The sequence below is a fragment of the Pleurodeles waltl genome, chromosome 7 (assembly GCF_031143425.1).
Source record: "Pleurodeles waltl isolate 20211129_DDA chromosome 7, aPleWal1.hap1.20221129, whole genome shotgun sequence".
NCBI lineage: Eukaryota > Metazoa > Chordata > Amphibia > Caudata > Salamandridae > Pleurodeles > Pleurodeles waltl.
This window is the reverse complement of record NC_090446.1, coordinates 154,744,002-154,770,825: the sequence shown is the minus strand read 5'-3', so window position 1 is coordinate 154,770,825 and position 26,824 is coordinate 154,744,002. Positions and strand designations below refer to the sequence as shown.

The 26,824-nt window shown below is 42.6% G+C and overlaps 1 protein-coding gene across 2 annotated transcripts in view; it reads right to left on the bottom strand.

Annotated features, from left to right (window-relative positions):
• Positions 1-26,824, bottom strand: part of LOC138303899 (piezo-type mechanosensitive ion channel component 2-like) — a 733,706-nt gene that overhangs the window by 136,030 nt on the left and 570,852 nt on the right. For both annotated transcript variants that reach the window (XM_069243434.1, XM_069243435.1), the window contains 3 exons: positions 23,896-24,025; positions 22,203-22,350; positions 4,469-4,683 (listed from right to left, as the gene is read on the bottom strand). In XM_069243434.1, coding sequence (XP_069099535.1) covers positions 4,469-4,683; positions 22,203-22,350; positions 23,896-24,025 — 493 coding nt within the window. The remainder of the gene's footprint in view (positions 1-4,468; positions 4,684-22,202; positions 22,351-23,895; positions 24,026-26,824) is intronic.

The following is a 26,824-nucleotide window of genomic DNA, read 5'->3' as shown; positions in this document are numbered from 1 at the left end:
GGTCTGCATTTCCTGCCACATAATTTTTATATTGTGAGTCTGGGACTGTCATGGATGCCCTTCCAAACAGCACCTCATGGTTCTCACATCACTCTTCAGTCAGGATTTCCAACTCCTTCTCCGAAAATTTAATTTGACTTTATGTCCCTCCATCATTCTTGTCTCTGCTTTTGGTTGGCCAGTGATGCAGATTGAGCTTCTTTGGAGTTTGGATACCATGCTGGAAATGGCAGGTGCACTCCACATCCACTCAGGCTGGTCTCCAGGCAGAAACTGTGAGCCTCTTCATGGTTCAGAGGTGATTACTCATGAACAGGAACTTAGTTTTCTCTATTTGGGGTCATGTTCGCAATTTGCAACTCCAACCGGAATTTTGGACATCGCTAATAGCAATTTCTAAACCTGCAATGAGACTGGGTAGCGACTCTCAAGTTGTGGGCTCAAACTGTATGTACATAAAGAATTGTGACTTCCTATTTGCAATTCGCAGAGATTCACAATTAGGAAATCGTAAAACTTTTCATTTGGATATATAGCCCTAATTCCTTCATCCCATGATCCTCCTGGTGATGATGGCCTTGGCCCGGGATTAGCCCAGGTGCGTCCTGCATGCGTACTAAGTGGCATTAGATGTTGGGTGCTTAAAAGTGATATGAACCCCGCTTCCCAGACAAAGCACTCACTTCATAAATAGGTTGGTGGTAGCGAAATATCTGAGTACCTTTGATCTGAAATCAGGTTATTGGTAGATAGCCCTCACCCCAGGTACAGAGAGATCTGCTTTTTTCCACCCCTGAAGGCCACTTTCAATTTAAAGCCCCTTGGGTTGACAAATGCACCTGCCACCTTCCAGAGGTGGGTGAATTCTTTCAGGTCTGGAGAGTTTCAGTGCAGCTTATTTTGATGGCATCACCATATCTAGCTCCACCTGAGAGGATTATATGGTACACCTGAAAGAAGTGCTTTAGGCCTTGCAGCAGGCAGGTATAAAAATCAAGGCAAGTAAGTGCCAGATAGGGCAAGCTTCTGTAGTGTACTTTGGCCACCCAGTTGGTGGAGGGCCTGTACAACCTCTTCAACACAAGATTCAGACAATTCTGGCCTGAAACGCTCATAAGACTGAGACCCAAGTCAGAGCCTTTCTTGGCCTGACTGGATATTAAAGGAGATTTGTGAAAGTGTGTGGTAGCATACTGGCCCTAATCACTGAACGTACCTCCAAGAAGCACCCCAGAAACAAAATCTGGGCTGAGCACTATCAAAAGGTTTTTGACACCCTCAAGGAAACTCCCTGTGCAGCATCTGTCCTGAAGGCACCTGACTTCTTTAAGGAATTAATTGTTCGGACAAATGCCTCTGAACATGATATTGGGACAGTGTTGTTGCAAATAAATGATTTGGGCCAGTATCTGCCAGTTGCCTTCATTAGCTGGCAACTCCTGCCCAGACAGCAGCATTGGAGTGCCATTGAGAGAGAAGCCTTTGTTGTGGTTTGGTCCCTGAAGAGGCTGAGACCCTACCTGTTTGGGGTTCACCTCAGAGTTCAAACTGACCATAGACCTCTCAAGTGGCTGATGAAAATGAGAAAAGCGAACCCCAAGTTGTTGAGGTCGGCCATCTTCCTACAGGGTATGGACTTTACAGTGGAACACACACCTGGAACTACCATGCCAATGCAGATTACCTTTCCAGATTCTTCAACTTAGATGATGAGAACCACCAGGATAAAGGTTAGTTGCTGATGGTTGCTGATCACTTTTCATCTGGATGGGGTCCATGTGAGGAAATGGATATTTTTCTTTAGTCACCCTCAAGTTTTTTGAGTAATGCTGCTGTTTTTTTCGACTTTGAGGTCTAAGTTTATCTTTGCGAATTTGACCCTTAGACTTCAGGTCTATATGTAAATGTCGGTCTAAACTTAGACTTCAGGTCTGTGTTTACCTTTGTGAATTGGGCCCACAGAGCGCACTGGGGCCTGCTAGCCAGATGTCAGTGCCAGTGCCCTGACCCCAAAATGTGTATGCTATATAGGCTAAACCCAACTGGCATAGACTAACTAAACTGTAAATCCCTAATATATGGTACACAGAGCATTTAAGAGAGTCCCCCCAGGGATTGCAGCGCTTGTTGTGCAACCTTGGGTGTGCTACAGGTAAAATAAACCTCCCAGTCTGCAACTGCAGACTGGAAGAGCAGTTTTAAACTGCTGGCCCGACTTTGCCATTTAAATCTAACATCCCTCTGCAACATGTGTAAGTCACCCCAATTGCAGATCTACCAATACCTAAGGCAGGGTGCAGCATATTTCAGGGGCAGAACTTGTATTTTACATATTCTGGCAGTAAAAGCACAAAGCTGTTGTTTTTGCTATGGAGAGACTTGGCTGCTCAAATGGCGAGTACAGGGTTACACTCTGACCCCTCAGTTGTGGTAACTCCTAAATAGTGCGCTCAAAGTTGATACTTCAAGGTATCAAACAACTTGTTATATTAAGACCTACTTGAATTTCAATGTAAATTTTAGTAACAAGTAACAATATGCAATTTTTACAAAGCTGCCACTTTGTTGCCTTCAATCTTCTGTGCTCTTAACGGTTACAAAAAGAGCTTGAGCCTGAGACAGCTTTCTGCCTTTTAGGGAGACATGCTAACGACTCCCAGGAAATAAGACAATAGAGGCATGCATTGGAGAGAGGTGTTACTGCCCTCCTGCAGGAAGCTACATAGAAGTTGGCCTAAAAGGCGAGCTTTGAAGCTGAAGCCACCTTTCAAGAACAAACAGGAGAAGACTTGGAAGAGGGGCAGCCCCATTGTTTAGACAGAATAGCTGGCACCCTGGATGGAGAGGGGAAACTTATTGTCAAACCAGTTTCTCAGGGGCATGTTGCCCCCTTGGTAACCACACCCCTGGGTTGGGCTCGGAAGAATGGACACCGAGAGAGGGGTTCTGCCATGTTGGGAGTGGGCAGAATGGTGCATCTTGGCATAACCAGATGCCAGACCTCCCTAGAAGGGGTCAGCAGGAGGGAGGAAACCTGGTAGCCCATTGGCTACCAAATGCATTCTACCCTGATGGCATTTCCTGACCATAAATAGGGCACCCCTGGCAAAGAGAACTCAGAACTTGACTGGAAGAAGGACTGCCGTGCTTCACCATGGCACCAGCAAAGAGAAGCGGCACCAGTGTGGACTGCACCTGCTCAACCTGAAGTTGCAACCAAGTTCGCTGTGCCTGGGAGAGTCATCCGAGTGTAGTCTGGTCCTCCAGAAGCCAAGTTATCGCCTAAGGAAGGTTTTGGCTGAGACCGCAATAATGGGTGCCTGGTAGCCCAGTGGCAGCTGGACTTCTATCAGCATAGACAGGAGTTTGAGTAAAGTCGATCCTGTGACCCAGACTGTCTCACCTCGTTCGTGGACCGAGGTTTAGCTGTAGGAAGAACCCCATCAACCGCATTACATCCACAACATCCTTAGGCATCTTCAGCATCCTTTATCCATTGCCTCAGCATCACTTCCACAGGAATCCATTGAAAGGGGCTAAAGTGCCTGAAACTGCCTGGAGACTGGTTCATCTGTGAAAGTAACTGATTCTGATGACATTGTTGGTCCCCTGAATGGCTCCCTACTGGAGGTGGTCTCCTAAAGTGACTTTAGGTGACCACAGTACAACTTAACAAAAGTTACTAAGTGTCAAATTTATTGAGTTTGCCAATACTTTTTCATGGTTGAGTAAAATGATTTGATTTGAGTAAATTCTTTACCTCTGGTAACGTACAGTGGATTATTCATGGTGGTGTCTAAAAACATATAAGAATATAGGCTATTTATATAACAAGGTGAAGGATTTCTTCAGTGTCTTGTTGATGTCTTCTTCAATTGTTTTGGTGCAGGTTAAATGCTTTACACTTGTTCCTTTTTGTAGGCATTGCTGCTCAGAGCCACAGCTACCCATGGTCAAGCTGAAGGTTTGACAAATAAAACCTACTGGTCCTTAAAGGGTTGGTAAGTGTCCTACATGGTGAGGTCTCACAACCACACCAGATATTACACCCTATTTTCCCTCACCAATCATTTATAACCCATAAATAGCTTTACCTTTAATTCATAACAGCAATATTTCAAAGCAACAATGCCAATGTCTCTCAAAAGTTTTAGTTGCCTTTGTAACTTTTTAAAAAGAAGCTCAACCTGTTAAAATATGTTAACAAAACTATTTAGACCTTTTCAACAAACTTTCAAATGCTGCATGCACCTCCATTCCTTTTTTAAATCCCATCTCACCTCCTACATGGAACAAGTAGCATTCATGCAACAGAACAGAAAGTACATGCTTAACTATCTCTTTAAACCTGTATTCTACCCATGTCATATGATGATATGAATACTAGCTTTTGCAATCAATGTCAATAGTTTCTATTTGAAGATTTTGGACCTTTAGAGAAAAATAACTTTTAAAGCGATTGTATAACCTTTCAGTGACTCCAGGTAAGATGAAAAACATCCAGAAGTGGATCCCAAACACGAGCACCACTTGGAAGACACACTTTCCAAACATGGTTTTCCTCAAGTATATGGCCCGGTCGATAATCATTGTTGCAAATTGGAGCAGCAGCATTACCAGGAAAGCCTCAGGAACCTGATCTTCTGAAAGGGATTCAGTGATATCTGCTGCAGCTGAGTGTTTCTGAAAATGATCAACAAATGCAAAAAGCATACCAAAGATTAATTTTTCCTCATAAATAGTGTAATTATATCAACTAATTTCCAATTCCCACCACGAACATACATAAGAATGTACTTTTATTATATCAGTGAGCTATTCATTTTTTTATCTACCTCTGCTGACACACCAGTAAGAAGAAGAATCAATAATTCTTTAACTACAGGAATCTTTTTAGAAGACCTAAAAAAGGCATACATATGCCCATTATTAAAGAAAACAAACCTGAACCCACATGTCCCCAACAACTACAGACTGATTACAAATGGACCATTGCTGGGCAAACTGATAGAAAGAGCAGCATTCGCTCAGGTGTCACAATTCATTGAAGAAAACTGCATACTTTCAGACTACCAAACTGGATTCCGACCAGGAAGAGGCACAGAATCTGCCCTCATCACCATTTGGGATGACCTTAAAAACTCAGTAGAGTGCAATGGAGTTGCTGCATTACTTCTCTTGGACCTCTCAGCTGCCTTTGACAAAGCTGACCATGACACCCTAATACAAAGACTCTACAAAGCTTGTATAGAGGGGACTGCTCCTGACTGGATCATATCCAACCTTCAAAATAGAACAAATGCCATCCGTACTCCCCCTTTCGCATCCAAACCATACTTCACAAAAGCAGGGGTCCCTGAAGGCTCAATCATCTCACCCATGCTTTTCAACATCTACATGAAGTCACTACTGGAAACAATCAATTAATTTCAGCTCACATGCTACAACAATGCAGATGACACACAAATAATCCTTAAACTGAAAAGTCCAAAAGACACTGGAAACTCATAAATCTTCAGTTGCCTCAGAGCCATAGATCAGAGGATGGCATGGAGCCACCTCAAACTGAATGCTTCCAGAACAGAAATACTCATATGTGGTGAATGGAAAACTTATGACCCACTCTGCACCTGACCTGATGATCTAAGACCACCTCCTAAACTATGTAGGGCAGTATGAACCCTTGGAATTACCATAGACTCCAATTCAACAATGAATGCCCAAGTGGACAAAGTAGCAAGATCGAGCTTTATCACCATGAAAACTCTTCAACGCATCCTCCCCCACCTGGGATTTCCAGCAGGTCCAGGCTACTATCTCTCGTTTACTGTCTAACATAGGTTATGCCAATGGCCTGTAGCACGGATAATCTCTAAATACTATGAAAAGACTACAACAGATTCAGAACTCTGCTGCCAGACTACTCCTACATGTAAAGCCACAAGCCCACATCTCCCCTGTCTTGACATTGGTTACCGGTTGCCAGAAGATCCACCTTCAAGCTGCTTTGTATCACCCACAAAGCAATCCATGGAACAGGGCCACTTTTCATCAATCAGGAATAAAAACATCAAATACATTCAACAAGGGAACCTCCACTCAAGATTGGCACCTTGCCTCAAAGCCCCACCATACAAGAAAAGACAATAGGTGGTACATCTTTCTCTGTTCAAGTAGCCAAATATGGAATTCATTTCCCCAAATATAAGATCCACGGATAACTATCTTCCCTCCAGAATACTATTCAAGAGTTGGCTCTTTCTTACACAACCATCATACTGAAACAGCAATGTACAATGTATCCCTGTGCATGTAAACATTTATAGTTTGATTATATGTATACATCTACACGTGTATTTCTTTTATACAAATATGTATAATAAGTATGCTGTTTTCATAAAATATATACATACTTTTTAGGCTTGCTTAACAACTGTATATATTACTTACGATTAAAAAAATATATTTTTTTTCTCTGCTTACCATGTTCATAGATCATTGTATAGTTTCTATATAAGTTGTTTGATTAGATGCTTATGAGTCTCTGTTTTATTTCTCTATCACAATAGGTCAATATTATCCTAACTATTTAGCTACAAGCATTTCACAATTGAAATATTGATGAAAAGATAACAAAGTTATAAAAAGTACACAAATGAATTAGCTTAAAATGCTGCAACACTTGTAAAACTGTGTTCATACAATAAACTTTAAATCTCAATAGATTATCTTTCTTATACAGATATTCCCTTTCTATGTAATCATGTATCTATATATTTATTACTTTAGTCCTACTGTACAAGAGAAAAAAATCACAATCTCCAATGCAAGACTCTGTCTCACCCTATACCTCTCTCAATCTATCCTCTATCTCCACTCTCTGCCTCATCCCAAACCTCATGCTCCTACTATGATCTCAAAAATAACCCTTCCTAGACTCGTCCTACCTCGATCCCTCCTGGCTCACCCCAAACCTCAGTTTACTACTATGATCCCCTAAACAACCCTACTAAATTCTCCCTCATGTGACTCTCCTTTGACTCATCCCAAACCTCATTTTACTACTATGATCGCTGAGTTAGCACTTTCTAGATTCTTCCCTCTTCAATCCCTCCATTCTTCTATTCAATCCAGGTTACAGACAAATTAACTCATATTTTCCTAAACTAATATTAATACTGTACTCATTTTTCCCTATACTAATCCACCCCTAATACTTTTGGGTTCCAGAGCAGCGTGATGCTCACAGAAAAATGCTTTGATGACTCGTCAGTAGTAACTGCTATATAGATACGATTACAATTTCAATGTTTCCCTTAGAGTCCCCTAAATTTCTTCATCTATAGAAAAATACCTTTTGACTGTTTTCACCTCTTTTATTTTCTTGGGTCGTTGTAATCAAGCACACTGGGAACAGATCAAAGCCTTGCTGGGAATTTTTACAGCACTACAAAGCTAGCAACAGCAACTCTGTAGTAGCGGTTAAGTTTTACTTTGCATATGAAATGGAATTTTTTATTTGCTAATACGTTTGGCACCATTTGATGACTAAACATTATGACAGCTGATTGAAGTGTTCAGGTTTATGTCAATACTGAAGTAAACTCCCCAAGGTGCAAGTCGATGTTTATCAGGAATGTTTTAAAAGTGATTATTTTACTTCTCAAGGGCTTTGAAGAATCTTTGAGGATATTATAGGCAGGGGGAATTTCACCTGACTCCTAATCCCAGGGAAGGACCAGTGGGTGATAAAGAGGGTCCATTTCCAAAGAGGTCAGTGGAGCACCTCTAGACACGCAGGAAGGTGGTGGTTAGCGTAGTGGGGGCAGGGAGATTGGTGGAGGAGGGGGAATGACTCTACCCACAAAAGGAAAAAAATACACAGGGAAATGGATGGTTTACAATTCTAAGATACCAAAGGACTTACTGAAAGTAGTGTTTCAGTTAATTAAGGTTTTACATCATAACCGTGTTCCTCAATTGATTTTTTTGGGGAGAAATCCATGATATGTACATTTGGTGCGAATTATGGTTTGCATGTCGGGTGTGCAAGCGATGATTTGCCCAACTAACCACACCTGGGGAATTTACGTTTTTTTTAGTTTATTTTGTAATCATAACTGTGTTTGTCATCAATGGAAAGACAGAAGTATTTTATTGGTTATTGTGTGAATCTATGTGATGGGTCTCTGGTATGTGTTGATGTATGATAATTCAATAAATAACAGGGAGCAGAAAAGTTACACCTGAGGGTTGAAAAGTTAGTAAAGGTAGTAATGATAAATATTAGGATCTTGCATGGGTAACTTTAACCTCTAGATCCTCACCCCTCACACTAGTGCTTCCTCGAGGGTAAAGGTAAGAATTATGTTCCAATATAGTATGTATTGGGGAGAACTCTGTGATGGACCATGCCACGGTAATTTCTAGTGGATTAGAGTTCTTTTATAAAAGGTAAGTTTTTTCTGGGTAAGTATAGGGAGTTCTGATTTTTACAGTTAAAAGTGTATGATAATGACATACATACATTTTAAACTGCTGTTTGTTTACCCGAAACTGTTTGAAATTTCCCTCCTAGTTTGTGGCAAAAGTCTGCATAAAGCCAATCGCCCCCCCCCCCCAAAAAAAGGCTACATACACCTCCGGGGATAACCAGAGTGTGTTTAGGAGACTGCTTAATCTGCTCTGTGGTTTAAACTGTGTTTAGAAAGTCTTTGCACCACTTGTTTTCGCCTTGAAAAAGCCAAATATCTGAGTGCGCGACAAGCAGTATTTCAGTAGTTTTCAATCTGTCCTTTACCTGCAAAGTAGAGTCTGCTAGCTTGGAAATGTGGATTCTGCCTGTCTGTATCCAAGGAGATTCTGAATAGAGAATCACTTCCCTCCTCCTTTCCACATGGGCTTGGGCTTAAGTTAACTTGGCCCTTATATAAGCTTCTATTGGTTGTTGCACATGTTGTTGTGATTGGTTGCTGGGACTAGTATTTCCATTGGCTTAAGGATTAGGGTTTGTGTTAGGATTGGTACTAGGGCTAGACTTCCTATTGGTCTGTAGTTTTAGGGTTTCTATTATGATTGGTACAAGGGCTAGGATTCCTACTGGTCTGTGGTTTTAGGGTCTCGATTGTGATTGGTACTAGGGCTAGGCTTCCTATTGGTCCATAGTTTTAGGGTTTCTATTGTGATTGGTACTAGGGCTAGGATTCCTATTGGTCATTGGTTTTAAGATTTCTATTGTGATTGGTAATAGGCTAGGGTTCCTATTGGACTGAGGTTTTAGGGTTACTGTTGTGATTGGTAGTCAGGACTAGGGGTGTGATAGGTTAATAGGGCTAGGTTTCCCAATGGCTCTAGGGTTTAGGGTTATGAATCTGATTGGTTAGGGTTAGGGCTAGTGGTCCATTGGCCATTAGGGCTATTTAAACCTAGGGCTCAGGGTTTCTCTGCCTGGATGTCGAGGATAAGGGCGGAGAGCACAAGGGCAGTTGCCTGTTTGGACCTGTTCAGGCCGGGCCAGGTCAGGCCTAGGGCCAGAAATGCTGCCCAATTTTCCATTTACCAGAAATGACCTTATTCCCTACACATCCTCCAACATCCAAACACACTATAAGGTAAGGCATTGAACTCATGCACCACAAACAGACCACATACAGATTGCAATGTCTCATCAACCAGCACAAAACCCACATACCACACCTGTAAACATATCCACCACAACTACAACATTAAGCCACCTTCATTCTCACGCCAAACACAACTCTATTACCACTAACACATCCAGCCATCGCCCACACAACACAAACCCACATTATACATTACGTTCAGCCATCCACACACACACTCCCTGTTCATCCAAACCAACAGCACTATCCTCTATTTGCTCCTGCCAGGCCCCCTTTTATCTTGACAAAACCTAAACTCAGACTTCCATCACACCATCCACAATCACCAAATACACACAACCATACAATCCTTACACTCCACTCCACCACACTTATTACCTCTTCCAGAGATCAAATCTAACACAAAGGCCCATAACTCTTGTCCATCCCCTCTCACACACCTCATACACTCTTCTCCTAAATACATCAACACCCCTGTAATATTCTAATACCACTCACCAGCAATAACTTGCATATAAATTCTTCACAGAAAACCACTACATCAATATCTCCTCTCACTACTCCACAAAAACAAAACAAACCACACACATCAGCATATCAAAATACAAACTTTCATAATACTTTCCGTCACACCCACCCTGATGACTACACAAAAAATACAAATCCTGACCAATCTTTACTCCTAAATTCTCACTCTTCACGAACATCTATCCACAAGCACCCAACACAGCAACATTCATTCACCCGCTACACATCCATTGCACAATTTAGAGCTTTACATTATGATCCACATGCTCCTCTACCACCCTAACCCATACTCCTTACACACTAAAGAGACGCAAACAAGATAAACAACAGGCCACTCTTAACAACTTTGCATCCCCTTGTCTATTACACAGTAAGGCTACACTTCAAAAAGAACTACTCTCATCATGTCACTTTCAGCCACCAAGTCTACCACCCACACACACAGACCCAACAAAATTACTCCTAAGCTTGCTAGACGAGGAACACTATATAGAAAAACAGGACTATTGTGACCTTCATACAGTTATCATAATATACTGCTCACACTTCTCCAAAACAAAATGACACTGCCACAAACACACATTTTCTAAACTGCCTGCTCATAAATTCTCAATCACTCTAAAAAAACAAGTCATCCCACTATTCAAGATTTCACAAATAAACTGGCAATTCATTACACAACCAAGGCGGACACATTGGACTCCTATTTAAAGCAAAAGAAAACCATCAGCACCAACCTGTTTCCTAAAATCCCCTCCAAGAGTAAACCAACCCAGCTTCTGTACTCCTTCAAACAAATATCACAAAGTGAAAGCAAGCAGGCCTTCCGGCTGCCCTTCTGGCCCTTATCCACCACACATCTTCAAGAACAGCCTTTTATCTACTTCTGCTGGCATACCTGTAAGAAGAATCGTCAATAACTCTTTAACTATGGGAACTTTTCCTGAAGACCTGAAAAAGGCATAAATACTCTTCTTATTAAAGAAAACAAACCTGGACCCACATGACCCCAACAACTACAGACCAATTACAAATGGACCATTTCTGGGCAAACTGATAGGAAGAGCTGCATTCACCCAAATGTCACAATTCATTGAAGACAACTCCATACTTTCAGACTACCAAACTGAATTCCGCCCAGAAAGAGGCACTGAATATGCACTCATAGCAATATGGAATGATCTTAAATACACAGTTGACCGCAATGGAGTTGTTGCAGTGCTTCTCTTGGACCTCTCAGAGGTGCCTGTGATACTGTTGACCATGACACCCCAATTCAAAGACTCCATGAAGTTGGCATATAGGAGACTGCTCTTACCTGGATTTCATCCTACCTTCAAAACAGAACAAATATCATCTATTTGCCCAAACCCTACCTCACAAAAGACCAGGGTCCCTCGAGGATCAATCATCTCACCTATGCTTTTTAACAGCTACATGATGTCATTACCAGAATTGATCAATGATTTTCAACTCACATGCTACAACTATGCAGATGACACACAAATACTACGTAAATTGGAATGTCCAAAAGACGTTGAAACCTCACAAATCTTCAGTTGCCTCAGAGCCATTGATCAGTGGATGACTTGGAGCCATCTCAAACTGAATGCTTCCAAAACAGAAATACTCACATGTGGCGACTGGAAAAATGGTGACCCACTGTGCGCCTGGCCTGACGATCTGGGGCCACCTCCTCAAGTGTCTAAGGAGTTAAAAATCTTGGAATTACCATGGACTCCAAGTTAACAATGAATGCCCAAGTGGACAAATTAGCACAAATAAGCTTCATCACCTTGAAGTCCCTGCGACGCATCTTCCCCCACCTCGAATTTTCACACAAGGTGCAGGCTACTTTCTCTCTTGTACTATCTAAACTGGATTACGCCAATGGCCTCTACCATGGATCATCTCTATCTACTATGAAAAAACTACAACATATTCAGAACTCAGTTGCCAGGCTACTATTACATGTAAAGCCACAAGCACATATCTCCCCTGTCTTGAGAGCACCACATTGGTTACCGGTTGCCAGAAGATCCACCTTCAAACTGCTTTGTATCACCCACAAAGCTATACATGGAACAGGACTGCTTTTCATCAGAAACAAAATAACCAAATACATTCAACAAAGAAACCTACCCTCAAGATTAGCATCCTGCCTTAAAACACCACCGTGCAAGAAAAAGTCATCCTTCTCTGTTCAAGCGCCAAACTATGGAATTCATTACCCCCCAAATATAAGATCCACGGATAACTATCTTGTCTTCAGAAGACTACTCAAGAGTTGGCTCTTTCCTTCATAACCACCATATCCAAACTGCATATGCCTGTGTTTATAAATATTTATAATCTGATTATGTGTATATTCTAGATATGTATAGTTCTTAAGAAATATGTATTAACTATTTCATAATAATAAAATATACACTTACTCTTTAAACCTGTTTAACAAATCTGTTTTGCTCACGGTTAAATATATATACGTGTGTATGCGTGTGTGTGCATGTGTGTATTTGTATATGTGTGTATATACACATATATTTGTATATTATTCTATGCTTAACATGTTCATAGGTCATTGCATAGCTCCTAGATAAGTTGCTATATTAGATACCTATGAATCCCTGCTTTCTTTTTTATATCACAATAAGCAAATGTTATCTTAACTATTTTAACAACAAGTATTTCTCTATTGAAAAATTGAGGAGAGATAAATGAATATTAGAAAAGTACACTTATAAATTCACATCAAATATTGCAAATCTGTGTTTATACAGTACAACTATACATCTCATATTATTATACCCATTACTATATTTCTTACACATATATTCCCTTACTATGGGGTCATTATGACCCTGGTGGCCGGCGGAACACTGGCGGTAATACAGCCAACAGGCTGGCGGTGTTCCGCCAGTGTTTTATGACCGTGGCGCATTAGCCATGGCCATACCGCCGGCCCCTCACTATACCGCCAAGCTTCTGCCAGCGCTGCCCTGGGGATTATGAGTCCCCAACCGCCAGCCTGTCCTTGGAGGTAAACACTGCCATGGAAAAGCTGGCGGTAAGGGGGACTCAGGGTGCCCCTGGGGGCCCCTGCACTCCCCATGCACTTGGCATGGGCAGTGCAGGGGCCCCCAGGCACAGCCCCATCGCGCATTTCACTGCCCGAATTTTGGGCAGTGAAATGCGCGACGGGTGCTGCTGCACCCGCTGCACATCAACATTGCCGCCGGCTCTATTATACGCCAGCTTCAATGTTGGTGTGACTTTTCCGCTGGGCCAGCGGAAATGTCAAAATAGGGTGCCATGCATACCACCAGCACTGGCGGTATTGTGGCACCTGCGCCTTCGGCGGTCTTTTTACAAGACCGCCGAAGTCGTAATGAGGGCCTATGTATTTACATATCTATTTATTTATTACTCTAGTCCTATTGTACTAGAGAAAAAATAAAAATAAATAAATAAACAAATAAATACATAACATTTAAAAAATAAATAAATATAAAATAAAATAAAATGTACTCTCTCGTAAGCTTTACTCTGTTTCCCCATCACCCTATGTCTCTATCAATCTATCCTCCATCCCCACTCTGACTCATCCCAAACCCATTCTACTACTTTGTTTTCCAAAATAACCCTGCCTAAGCTCTTCCCTCCTCTACCGCATCTAGTTCATCCCAAACCTCAGTTTACTACTATGATCTCCCAAACAGCTCTACTATATTCTACCTCATTTATCTCACCTTTGATTCATACAAAACCCCTTCTACCACTATGATCTCCCTAACCCCCTTCCACAGACTCTTCCCTCCTCCATCTCTCCTTTACTCATCCTAAGCCTCATCCTATTACTATAAACTTCCAATTAACACTACTGGATTCCTCCCTCCTCTATCCCTTCATTACTATAGTCAATCCAACTAACAAACTCACGTATCCTTCACTCAAATTAACTCATACTAATACTTTACTCATATTTCCCTATACTAATCCACTATTAATTCTTCTTGGGTTCCGGAGTGGCGTACTACTCTCCGAAAAGTGCTATGATGCCTCGTCAGGGGTAGTAAGCGCTATATTAATACAATTACAATTATATACATACATAATGACATTCTACATCACCTTCAGCTATGTGCAGCGGTGGTAGACTGCAGGCAAGGCTAAGGGCCCAGCCCTGAGCAAGCCTACCTCCCCGCTAACCTCCACTGCATACAGCCTTTGGTCTTGTGCAATGGTGGTTTACTGTAGGCAACCTACAGCTGAACATACAGTTTGCATGTTAAACCCAATGATGCTATATCAAGTCCATGCAAATCTGTCACATGGTGCCAAAGTTACTTGCAAATCAAAGCATTTTTTATACTGTCCCCTTTAACTTTATCGCCTTCCTTGACAGAGCTGCATGAAACCTGAGATCCATGCATTGACTTAAAACTTGACATGACATAAAAAACTAAGCATGTAAAAGCCCAAAAACTTTTGTGTGTATTTGTCAAAGAATGTGTAGATTATAAGACCTCACTCCTTCAACCATGCTCATGCATCCTTGACCGATCTGCATGACAATCAACATAACAGAAGCATGTTAGACTTGTCAAGTGGCTGTCAAATTTTGAGGAAATCTATGAAATGGCAGCAAAGTTATTGAATAACCAAATATTTTTTATTCCACCTTTTAACTATGCCCACATTACCTGATGCCTTATACACCTGGAATCCTTGCACTGGGTTAAAATTGCTAAAAGCCAACAAAATGTAATACAGGCTCATTAAAATACACCAAATTTATCAATAAATACTTTTTGACTCCCTCTTTAGGTGCGCCCGCACTTGCAAGATTTGCATCAGAATGTAAGCAAGTAACATGCTAAGCATCTGCCAAGTATCGTGCAGATCTGTGAAACTGCGGCAAAGTTATTAGCAAATCAATGAGTTTTGAACATCCCCTTTAAACTTGCTGCTCCACCACCCCCGTTGCTGAATTTGCATAAAACCCGAGATTCCTTCACTAAGTGGCAATTGCTAAAAGCCTATCACATTTCTTGCAGATGCACTAAAGAACACCAAAGTTATTGGTACATATAAATGTTTTGCCCCTCCCTCTTTTAATGGTGGCCCGAAGGATCTGCAGGAAACATGCAATAAATATATACAGAAGACTAAACCTGATTAATGTTTATCAGATGTTATGTACACTTGTCAATGCATGTCAGTTATTAGCAAATTAGAACTTTTTGAAGCCCCCTTCAACTCTGAACCACCTGACAGGTGTGCACAAAGTTGAGACTACCAAGAGTAATCCCAATTTGCTAACTATCTGCTGAATGTTATTTTTTACTGACCCGCAGATTTTATTTCTTGGTCTAAGTGCCAGGATACCTGTTTGGGTAGTTAAGCACTCACCAGCCCATAATAAATGTTGTGTAAATTTATGAGCTGACACTAAAGGCATAGGTAAATCAAAAAACCTCTGCTCAACTGTCACTATAATTTGCACATTCCAAGCCTGTCCAACACTTTTTTCAAACAATACTTTCTCTAAAGCTACTGAATGGATTTACGCTAAACCAAGTAAGGACCTTCTCCCAGAAATGTTCTGCCTTCGTGCCCAGTTTGGTGTAATAATGTTGAGGAGAGACAGGGCCGGCTGTAGGGCGGCGCTACTGGTGCCACGCACTGGGCGCTGACTTCCGGTGAGGGCGCCCTGTCAGCAAGTATATAATGGTTTTAAAAGCACCTGTTCCCGCGTTCCTTGCCTCCAGCAATTTTCAACAGCTAAAATGTCAAGATAAGTCCAGGCCTTAATAGACCTTCTGGAGAGAGATCGAGTTTTGTCTAGTGGAAGTTTTAACTCATCCTAAGGTAGCACAGAGGGTTAATATGCCTGCGGCAAAGAACGTGTACCATACAGATCACAAAGTGCATGTAATGTTAATAAGTTAGTGGGTCACTGCTTTTGATGAAGATACCCTTTAGTTACTTGTAGTTTATAAGTCAAAATCCTAACATGGAACAGTGAAGTAGAAACTATCAAAGAGCTACGTGAAAAATGCAAGGCATAGGTTCAAGTGTTATTATTTGTCCCCAGTCTTTCATGAATCTGATGTTGCTTAAAGGGTTAGTTTGGGTAGAAATCAATTCTTACTAGTAAAGACAACCCCCAAGTATGTTAGTACTTTTTAAATTCTGAGTTTGTGCTTCTCCAGATCAAGCACTCTTAAACTATAGTGTCTACCTGAATGGATGACATGACTCCTACACCTTTTAGTCCTCTGTCCTCTGTAACGTTTCCTATAGACTGATTTACACAGGTATGATTGATTTGCCTCTATATAATGTGTTTGTGATGTGAAGTGCTCTGACAAGCTACACTAGTATGAGTGGTATTATAAAAATAATTAAATGCATCTGAGAGAGTGGTCATGGAGAGTTGAGTGCACTGGTAAAGGGTGGTACTGAGGGAATCTGTGGCGGAAGTGGTCATTGGGGGCTCCAACAAACCATGCTGCACCTAGCATCACCAGCGCTAAAGCTGGCCCTGAGTGGAAAGCAAATTTCTCTTTGGGATCTAAAATGGAATTTAAAATTTGATCTTTGATTTTTGATCCAGCCTCCCTGTACTCCTCAAGTCTGTGTCCTTTATTTTTCCAACCTGGCAGGGATCTGCAAAAAACCTGACAATCAGACAGTAAACCAGAAATATTTTTGGAATGTTTCATGCAGATTCTGCATATAACACCAAAGTTACACCAAAGTTAAAAGCAAAACAAAAATCATCTTGTAAAAGCAAACGCAGACTTAACCATAACTACAGAGTCAATATTACTGTGTGTGCATGGGTATAATATATATATATATATATATATATTCCACACTGCAAACTCAGTTAAAGAGGGCCTCCAACTCTGCAGGGCGGCTCCACAACACAGGAACGGAGAATCCTGTGAAATTGATCCAAAAAACAAACAAAGTGCAGGAGCCCCGATTCCATGTAAGCCACACGTTTATTTCTCAATAATACTGGCAGCAGAGATCACTTTCCTGACGTTTCGGCATTGTTGCCTTGTTCACAGGTGATTGCAAGTTACCATAGGTGCTTAAATATCATTCAGTCACGTGCCAATTAGCGTATAATACTTCAATGTCCATAATGCATCCTTATAGTCTTTAAAACAATGGTGTAGTCTTCAGTATTGCTTAATAGCGTTATTTCACCACAGTTTCTAATTGCATATTTAAAGGTGCCAAATATTCCTGTTCATAAAGTGGCCACGTGCACTCCATTATATATGATTTTTAGCAACTCGCATTTCTTTATACTTAGGGGGCATGACTCGCTCGCCTCTGTTAAAGAAAGAAAAGGATTTAACCTATTATAATGTTTACAGAGGTGAGAAAGGGCGAAGTAAGAGGGATTCTCCTCGTTTTCACGTTCCTGTTCTCCACTTGTTAAAGAGACTATTCATGGCAGTGAGTATAAAGAAATGCCAGTTGCTAAAAATCATATATAATGGAGTGCACGTGGCCACTTTATGAACAGGAATATTTGGCACCTTTAAATATGCAATTAGAAACTGTGGTGAAATAACGCTATTAAGCAATACTGAAGACTACACCATTGTTTTAAAGACTATAAGGATGCATTATGGACATTGAAGTATTATACGCTAATTGGCACGTGACTGAATGATATTTAAGCACCTATGGTAACTTGCAATCACCTGCCGAAACGCGTCAGGAAAGTGATCTCTGCTGCCAGTATTATTGAGAAATAAACGTGTGGCTTACATGGAATCGGGGCTCCTGCACTTTGTTTGTTTTTTGGATATATATATATATATATATATATATATATATATAAATATATAACTCTACATTTGCTCTGGCTTGAGCTTAATCACACACAGGGCGGCCTGGCGCGCAGGAACAGAGCTTCCTCACGAATACTCCAACAATTTCTCCAATCCTAGAGAAGCGCCTTAGCCAAAGTTAGCAGCGAAATGAGGCATTTATTATCAAAAACCAAATGTTGTTGTCTGACGCGTTTCGGCTGTTGCTATCAGCCTTAATTATAGGTATCTTGGTTTAAAAATTACCACGTGATGAAAAACGGCCCTCCTTTTATTCTATGGCCTTAAAATCAAAGAGCCTCCTTACTCTCCGTGACGTCTCATAAGGCTACATGGGAGCACAGTCAACTGAAAATGCTCATAGCCCATTGTGAACCAAAGGTAACATCTGTGGGCTGGCAGAATAGGGATGTAGAAAAATGCATTCTGCGAGTCCAGGCATACCATTCAGTCTCCAGGGTGCAGGGCAGACCTTAGCCAACATGAGCATTTTGAACTACCCCTTTTTTCAGGAAGTAGTTGAGAGGGTGTAGATCTAGTATAGGACTTAGGCCTCTGTCCTTTTCAGGCACCCAAAAGTGAGGGAATAGCAACCACGCTACTTCAGCAGTGACAGATGGTCCTCTGTCAGCTAATCTGATGATGGTGGCTGGAGCAGAGGGATTTCCATGAATGTAAGAGCACAACCCCACTGAATAATTTAGAGCACCAACTTGTCTGAACTTATGGTTTTCCAGCAGGGCAGGTGATGCTTGATCCAGCCTCCATCAGGCTGTCCATGTTGCTGCAAGAGCATACTAAAAGGGTTTGGAAGCTGAGGCTCTCGGTGGTGGCTGACTGGGCAAATCTCCAGTGTTGGGTCCCACGAGGTTTATGTGAGTCACGTCTACAGCTATGAAAAGATTGGGGAGTGTACTGGCTATGGTGGCGAGATGGAAAGGACGTGGTTGGTAGCCTCTGTGTAGCCACAGGAGTGAAAGGAAGAGTGCAACTGGCATGGGGCAAATGGTGAGCCTCAACAACTTTAGCGCTACTCTCCTTAAAACACTCAACCGCCAAGTCAGCCTTGTCTCCGAAAAGGCACATGCCATCGAAAGGCATATCCATAGGGGTAGCCAGGACATCCCACAAGAAGCCAATCGCTCTCGACCAGACGTGGCAATGGAGCATCACCGATGAAGCAATGGCGCTGCCCAGCCAGCCTGTCATGTCCAGTCCACATCATATTGTGAACCTTTTTGAGGAAAGTTGGATCCCTAGGAGCAAGAGGGGGCAACAGACGATCGGCCTGTGCACAGGGACACTGGTACAGGTCTTGGCCCAGGCCCTGAGCAGGACAAGGATGAGGGCTTCATTAAAGGGGAAGTGGGGTTCTGTATGAAACACCCCAGGTTGAAAAACCTCCATCAAGACATTGATCTTGATCATCATCTAGGGCAGCAAAAGGGCCAGGACCGCAGCCGCTAACCAATTCTAGGGGAGAGACCAGGCCAGTGACTGCTGAAGCTTCAAGACTACTGCCATCAGCCAGGTCCACATACCAGTTTTTATACGTCAATTCAAGGGGTTCCCGGTAGCCAAAGAGATCTTTAGACCTGCCCAGTCATATTCCTCACAGGACGTGGCAGGAAAGGAGGGCATTGTCTCTGAAACAGAAGGTCTAAGTTTGGTTGGTGCCAGAGTGGCAGGTCCAGGTCTGTACTGGAGTCATGAATTATGAAGGGCTTGACATCACCAGTGCCAGGAATGGCACCATAGGATTGAACCTTGACAAAGATCCAAAGGATATGACTGGTGCCGAGAGCAAACTCTCCAGAAGAGACCCATTCAGGGCATCTTCCAAAGCTGTGGGGCTCAAAGGACCTCTATAGCTCGCACCCTTGCCATACACAGCAATTTGCCCCACATATTTCATGAATCATTACATGTTCTATAACACCATTGATAACATCACTGCAACATTTGAAATTACATTACTGAAAACAAGACTGTGCATGGTGGGGCACGAGTTATAGTTATGTTGGGGCACGAGTTATAGTTACTTGAGATAACTGGTTAATTTAATTGTTCTTGTGAGTTTAAAATATTACATTGTCACTGAAATCTTCACCTAACAATTAAGCTTTTTTTCCGGCTTGCCTATATATATATATATATATATATATATAAATAAATATATATTTATTTATATTAGAGTGGTCTGTAGCCACTCTGTAGTTATAGTTAAGGGGACCAGAGACAGGGATTTTTCAGACAAATGTGCGGGAAACTTTGCAGGCCAGTTGCCCTGTTTCAATTTGTGGGCGGCAATTTGGTCAAGTGAGTCCAAAGGACAAAAAGGAGGGATGAGGTGTCTAAAACAGTCTTCATATCCAATGCATTTTCCATAGACTTTTGTATTTTCAACATTTTGAGAATATGTAAATCTTTGCAGTGAATCGTTAAGGGGGTGCAAAGATAAAAGGCGGTTCCAAAACACATTTTTCAACCAATGCATTTTTCTTAGACTTCTAACCAGCTGAATGGATTTACATGAAATTTGGCAGGATTATACAATATGGTGCAAAGATGATGCCACTGTATTCTATTTCACTCTACCCTACTACACTGTACACTACTCCAGTCCACACCACTCTACTGTACGCCACTCCACTCCACGCTATTCTGCTCCACGCCATTCCACTCTACGCTATTCCTCTGTAAGCCTCTCAGTTCTACGCAATTACACTGTACACAACTTTAGTCTTTGCCCCTCTCCTGTATGGTATTCCACTGTACGCCGCGCCACTGTATGCTAATACACTGCACTCGATCCCACAATACACCACTCGAGTCTAAAATACTTCACAGTATGGCACTCCACTGTAAGCTACTATACTATACGCAATTACACGTTATGCCACTCTAACGTATGCCACACTATACGCTATTACACCTTAATCCACTCCAATGTACGCCACTCCAGTCTGTGCTACTCCATTCTACTCTGTTCCACTGTAAGCCATTGCCCAGTAGGCTACTCCACTCTATGCCACTACAGTGTATTCTCCTCTACTCTATATAACTCCACTCTACAAAACTCTACTACACTCTATGCCACTCTACTAGTGAGATCTACTCCACTCTATGCCTAAACACTCCACTGTCCAAATTGGCACTCAAATCTATGCCTGTACACTTTATTGTACAACACTCGACTTGACTCCACAACAGTTTACAACACTGTATGACACAGAATTCCCCTCTACTGTGTGAGACGTCACTCCAATTTACAACAATTTCCTCGACTCTTCGCTATGCCACTTCAATGTATGTCTCCCCAACCTATACAAATCTACTGTAACCTACTCCACTCAACACCACCTCACTATACACCACTCCACTCAGCGATATTACACTCTATGCTACTCCACTCTTCTACACTTCACTGTCCAGTATTCAACTGTATGGTATTCCACTGTATGTGACTCCACTTTACGGTAGTCCACTCTATACCACTACAGTGTATGTCACTCCACTCCACTTTAAGTGACCATTGAAATTCAATGAAAAAGAGGTTAAAGCTTAGGTATAGTTAAAAAAACGTATTTTCCCTAAACAAACCATATTTAAACTACACAAACTTTAAACATTTTTAAAGTTATAGTTATAACTTTCATTTCCCATTTATCCACCACCTTCAAATTATTATAAGTAGCGGACCTCGTTACACACTCTTTTCAGCTGGCTAACCAGCCAAGAGATGTTTTTTTTTTCATTTATATCTCTTAGGAAATTTTGGTTGCACCTACAGCCCAAACCACTAAACGAATTTACACCAAACTTGGCATGAAAGTTGAGCTTTGGAGTGATTGTTGGTAAGCATAACTGGCGAATTTAATTGATTCTGCCCATTTGAGCTTCAATCATAACTCAGTTTCTAGCAGTTTTTGTTCAGTGAAAATATAAATATATATATAGAAATCACATACAGTTCACACAGTCTCTATCTCTCTCTCTCTCTTGTGCACACACACACACACACGCAGAGCTCCACCTTCGCAGAAGGTTAAAAACAGTGCCCAGCACAGCCAATTGCAGTTCAAATGCCAATGTCTTTATTCACAGCATTTTCTCCATGTTGACCTGTTTCGATCATACGGCATTCATCACTGTTAAGTATTTATATTAGAAATCGTAGAGCTGCACTTACTCCAAATGCCCAATATCCGAAGATGACGATAATAAAATTGATTACATCCACCAAAAACATCAGAGCATAAACGTCACAGACGGGGCTGTACTCCGGGTGAATGATGTCATAGAAGAACTGCCTGATTGGCAGATAGATCTGAAGAGCTCTAATGACAAACAAAGTAAATAAAATGTAAGTCTAGACCCACAGTTAAAATGAACTTTACGAAAGAAGGTTGAGCTGTAATTTTTAAATGTATTGTTTTTCATTTGAAAATGTAACTGATATCAACAGCTTCTATTTGCAGACTGGTCAATCTAGACAGACATTGTTATGCAATGCTGATGAACTTTCGAGAACTTTATATCAATTAGAAGATGAGGGGGCCATCTACTCAGTCCAAAAACACCCTCTGGTTCTGTGTAGTGCTACTGTGACAAAATAAACAGCTCAATTTGACTTCTTGAGAAAGTATGTGGCATGTGACTACAGACTTTTAACACTTTGCACTTGGAAAATGCTATCCGTGTCTAATTGTGATCTGACTAGAAAGAGCATTGAATGCCTCAAAAGCACAATCCCGTAATATGATATTATGAATTATTTATTAAGAAACCCCTTGAAAAGCTTTTTCGGCATGGAAGCAGGTCACTATCATTGGACAGGTATAAGAAAATCCTGCTGGAATCAAATCTGTAGCTATCCTTATGAGACTGAGGACCTAATTTTGAGTTTGGAGGGTGGCAGAGGCCGCCGACCAAACTCTTTAGGATGGAAAACGGCCCTATTATGAGTTTCCGGCTGGCCCAGTGGGAAACAGGCCACAACACTGACGTTGGCTTGTAATCGATACTTGTAATTGATGCATGTAATTCGGGCAGTGAAATGCGTGACTGGGCTGTCCATGAGGGCCCCTGCACTGCCCATGCCAATTGCATGGGCAGTGCAGGGGCCTCCATGGGGCACCCCATCTCCGCCAGCCTTTGCATGGTGGTGGCACCGCCATGCAAAAGCTGGCGGAGAGGGGACTCATAATCCCCAGGGCAGGGCTGCTTGCAGAGCTGCCCTGGGGGATTAAGACCGCCGGCAATGCCAGGCTGTCGACTGGCAGCAACCTAGCAGTGCCGGCGGTCGGACCGTGGCGGCCCCGCCACAGACATAATGTGGAGGCCGGACAGCTGCTTTGGCGATGGTCCTAAGACCATCTTAAGACCGCCAGGGTCGTAATGAGGCCCAGATTGTCAATGGTTGCAATGAAAATATGATTCACATTTAGCAATAACATACTCAGAATGTACTCTAAACTGCAGTCATTGTGGTTCTAAAAATTTCAAATTCACTATTAATAAAATTGAATCAGGATATTAGATCCTAAATAAATTGTACACATTTTATCAATGTTGGTTCCATGAAAAGCTATTTTAACCCCTGGAGGTCGTGTGGTCTAAGAGGGTCATTTAGGGTTTGGACAAGTGAGAGCCTGTTCCACCAAAGCAGTGGCTGACCTGCCAAATTTAGAGGAGGGGGACCCTCTGGGTTTTCAACAACAATAGAGCATCAACTGGCTTTTTCATACGAAACCCTTCAGACACTGAGCCACCAGGTCAAACTAGTAATCTGCATACCTAGCACGTGCAATTTCTATAATAAGAAAACTTAAAATTAATATACTATACATAGGGTGAACTGCACAAAGACAACACTTAATTACATTTTTATGGCCAACTTTTTCCCCTTCAGCATCTGTTGCTTTAGCTTTGCCTTGAAAGATTGTCGTTTCCTCTTAGGATTGCGTCGAAAGAAATGCCAAAATTTCTTAGTCTCCTTCTTTACAGCTTTTCCTATAAAGAAATAAAAAAATTAAATTATCTTTGTTATCGCTTTTATTTTACCCTCATGATTATCATGACAATACTAAATGTATAATTCCTGCTCCATTATTCATTTAGAGTATAGACACCTTGTAAGAAAGTGTATTATTAGTTGGGGTGGGTGGTAGTCCACTACAATTAATAATATAACTATTCTTGTTAGGTCTAGTAAATGTTTCAGTAACTTAAAGTAGAGCTCAACTTGGTAGCAATGGCACAGAGCAGGCAGGCTTAACTTAAGAAAATGTCTAAATCATTTAGAAGTACCAAAACAGTTAACAGTCCAAAAAACAACACATAAAGGGGGTGATTCTGACCGCCGGGGTCGGCGGGAGCACCGCCAACAGGCTGGCGGTGCTTCGCAGGACATTCTGACCGCGGCGGTACAGCCGCGGCCAGAAACGGAAAGTCGGCGGTGTACCGCCGACTTTCCGCTGCCCATGGGAATCCTCCATGGCCGCCATGGGGATTCCGACCCCCTCACCGCCATCCTGTTCCTGGCGGTTTCGACCGCCAGGAACAGGATGGCGGTGAGGGGTGTCGTGGGGCCCCTGGGGGCCCCTGCAGTGCCCATGCCAATGGCATGGGCACTGCAGGGGCCCCCGTAAGAGGGCCCCACTTTGAAATTCGCGACGGGTGCTACTGCACCCGTCGCACACCTTCCACTCCGCCGGCTCCATTCGGAGCCGGCTTCATCGTGGAAGGGTGTTTCCCACTGGGCTGGCTGGCGGCCTTTTGGTGGTCGCCCGCCAGCCCAGTGGGAAACCCAGAATGACCGCCGCGGTCTTTTGACCGCGGTACGGTCTTCTGGCGGTCCCAGCCAGGCCGGCGGCTACCGCCGCCGGCCGGGGTCAGAATGACCCCCAAAATGCCCACTCTGATTTACAAAAATAGAAAATCACTTAAATCTATTAAGGGTATACAAAGATATGCATATTTAAAGTGCCAATTACGGGCAACTGGTCGTGCAGAACCGGGATAAAGGTTATGTTTAAGGCTGACCACAATGGAGGATGGGTCATATACGAAGCCCATGCAGGTCCCAGTCAAGGAGTTACCTTCGGATTTAGCGTTTTTTTGAGAAGCTAAAGTTCTCAGTGGGGCAAGGTTGCAGGCTGGATCCGAAGATAGGCTTTGTCAAATGACTTTACTGAGACCTCGCCCTTCCCCAACCTGTCATCAGGTTGGGGAAGGGCGAGGTCTCAGTAAAGTCATTCAACAAAGGTGGGAAAAGTCTGGAGTGCACACACAGGAACCGATCTGATGCTGTTTGACGTTGGGCCTGGTGAAGATTTCTACCTGTGGATTTAGGGGCATATTTAAGAGCCCCTAGTGCCAACGGAGTGCCACTTTTAGTGACACTCTGGTGGCGCTATGCACTCCACCGTATTTCCAAGGTGGTGTTAAGCCACTTTTTGTGTCTTAACCCCACCTTGTAAATACGGCCCCTTCACATGCAGCACTTTGCATGGAAGGAGCGTGCAATGGGCATGCACATCCATTACATTTTGACGTTGCCCCAGATTTATGAGTTTTCATAAACCTGAGGCAGCAGCAAAATCTAATGCCACCCCCTGGGTGGCGTTAGCAGGGTGTAACGATGAGAAATGCTTTCATTTCTCCTCGTTCTTTGCTCTTTCTATGTGTGCTGCATTATGCAGCACACATAGAAAGAGCAAATCCCCATTTAAGGTTCTTTTTGTGCAGGAAGGTGTTCTTTCCTGCCCAAAAACAATGTCCCTCTCACCGCAGCCATCCTTGCAAAATAGTGCAAGGGTTGCTGCGTTAAAGCACCGCAGCAAATTCAGCGCCGGCGCAAGGGGAAACACAGGGGTGTGCCGTATTATATTAAATACGGGGCATCCCTGCGTTGTGAAAATGACGTGCACAATGCTGCCAAATTTGGCGCAGCGACGTGCACTGTTATTTTCGCTTAAATCTGCCACTCAGTCTCTTTTCTGGAAGTCGGATTCTTTCAGGAGATCAAGGCCGCAGGGTGTAGCCGGAGGGGATTCAACATTGTTCAGTGCAAATCAGCATCAGCCCCGCTGAATCAAGTTTGCTGCAATGGAGAAAAACATAGCGGATGCTGCAGCAAATTCAGGCCCATCAGTGATGCACCCTCTGCAGATCGGATATAAGGTAAGTCCTGATCTTCTGTCGGTTCTACAGGGAGAAATCTTTGAAAAAGTTTCTAGGTCCCAGCTTTTAGGGTTATTCAGGAGAAGTATAGACTGCCCCAGGACCCTCAGTGTCACCACTTAGGGCTCAGAACTCAGTACCCTGAAGGCTACCAGCAGGGTCCAAGACAGGTCCAGTTGTAACTGGCCAGCTAAGCTCCACATGAAAGAGAGCTTCTTGCACCGTTCTGTCTACCTGTAGTTTAACAGGTCGACTAAATGACTCTTTGAGTCAACTTCTCAGTCCTGGGTGCAAGTGGGAGCAGGTCCAGCCCTCTAGTTTCTTCTCGCAGTTCACAACAGGAAGTGCAGACCTTCTTCTGACTTCCATAGGTCCAGAGGTATACTGAAAAGGGTTCTTGGGTAGCCACATTTATGTCCAGTGCCAGCCTGTGGGTGGTGAAACTATTGGCCACTCTGTAACCAATGGAGTAAAAATTCTCAGGGGAGACCCTGCCCTATTTGGCAGTACTTTCTGCGTGTTTTACTGTACAATATCCCAGTGTCTCGAACTAAAATCAACATGCCAATTATTTCTTTCCCCTTGCTGAGCTCCCTTTGCTCACCCAGAGAGGGGGCTTTGATAATG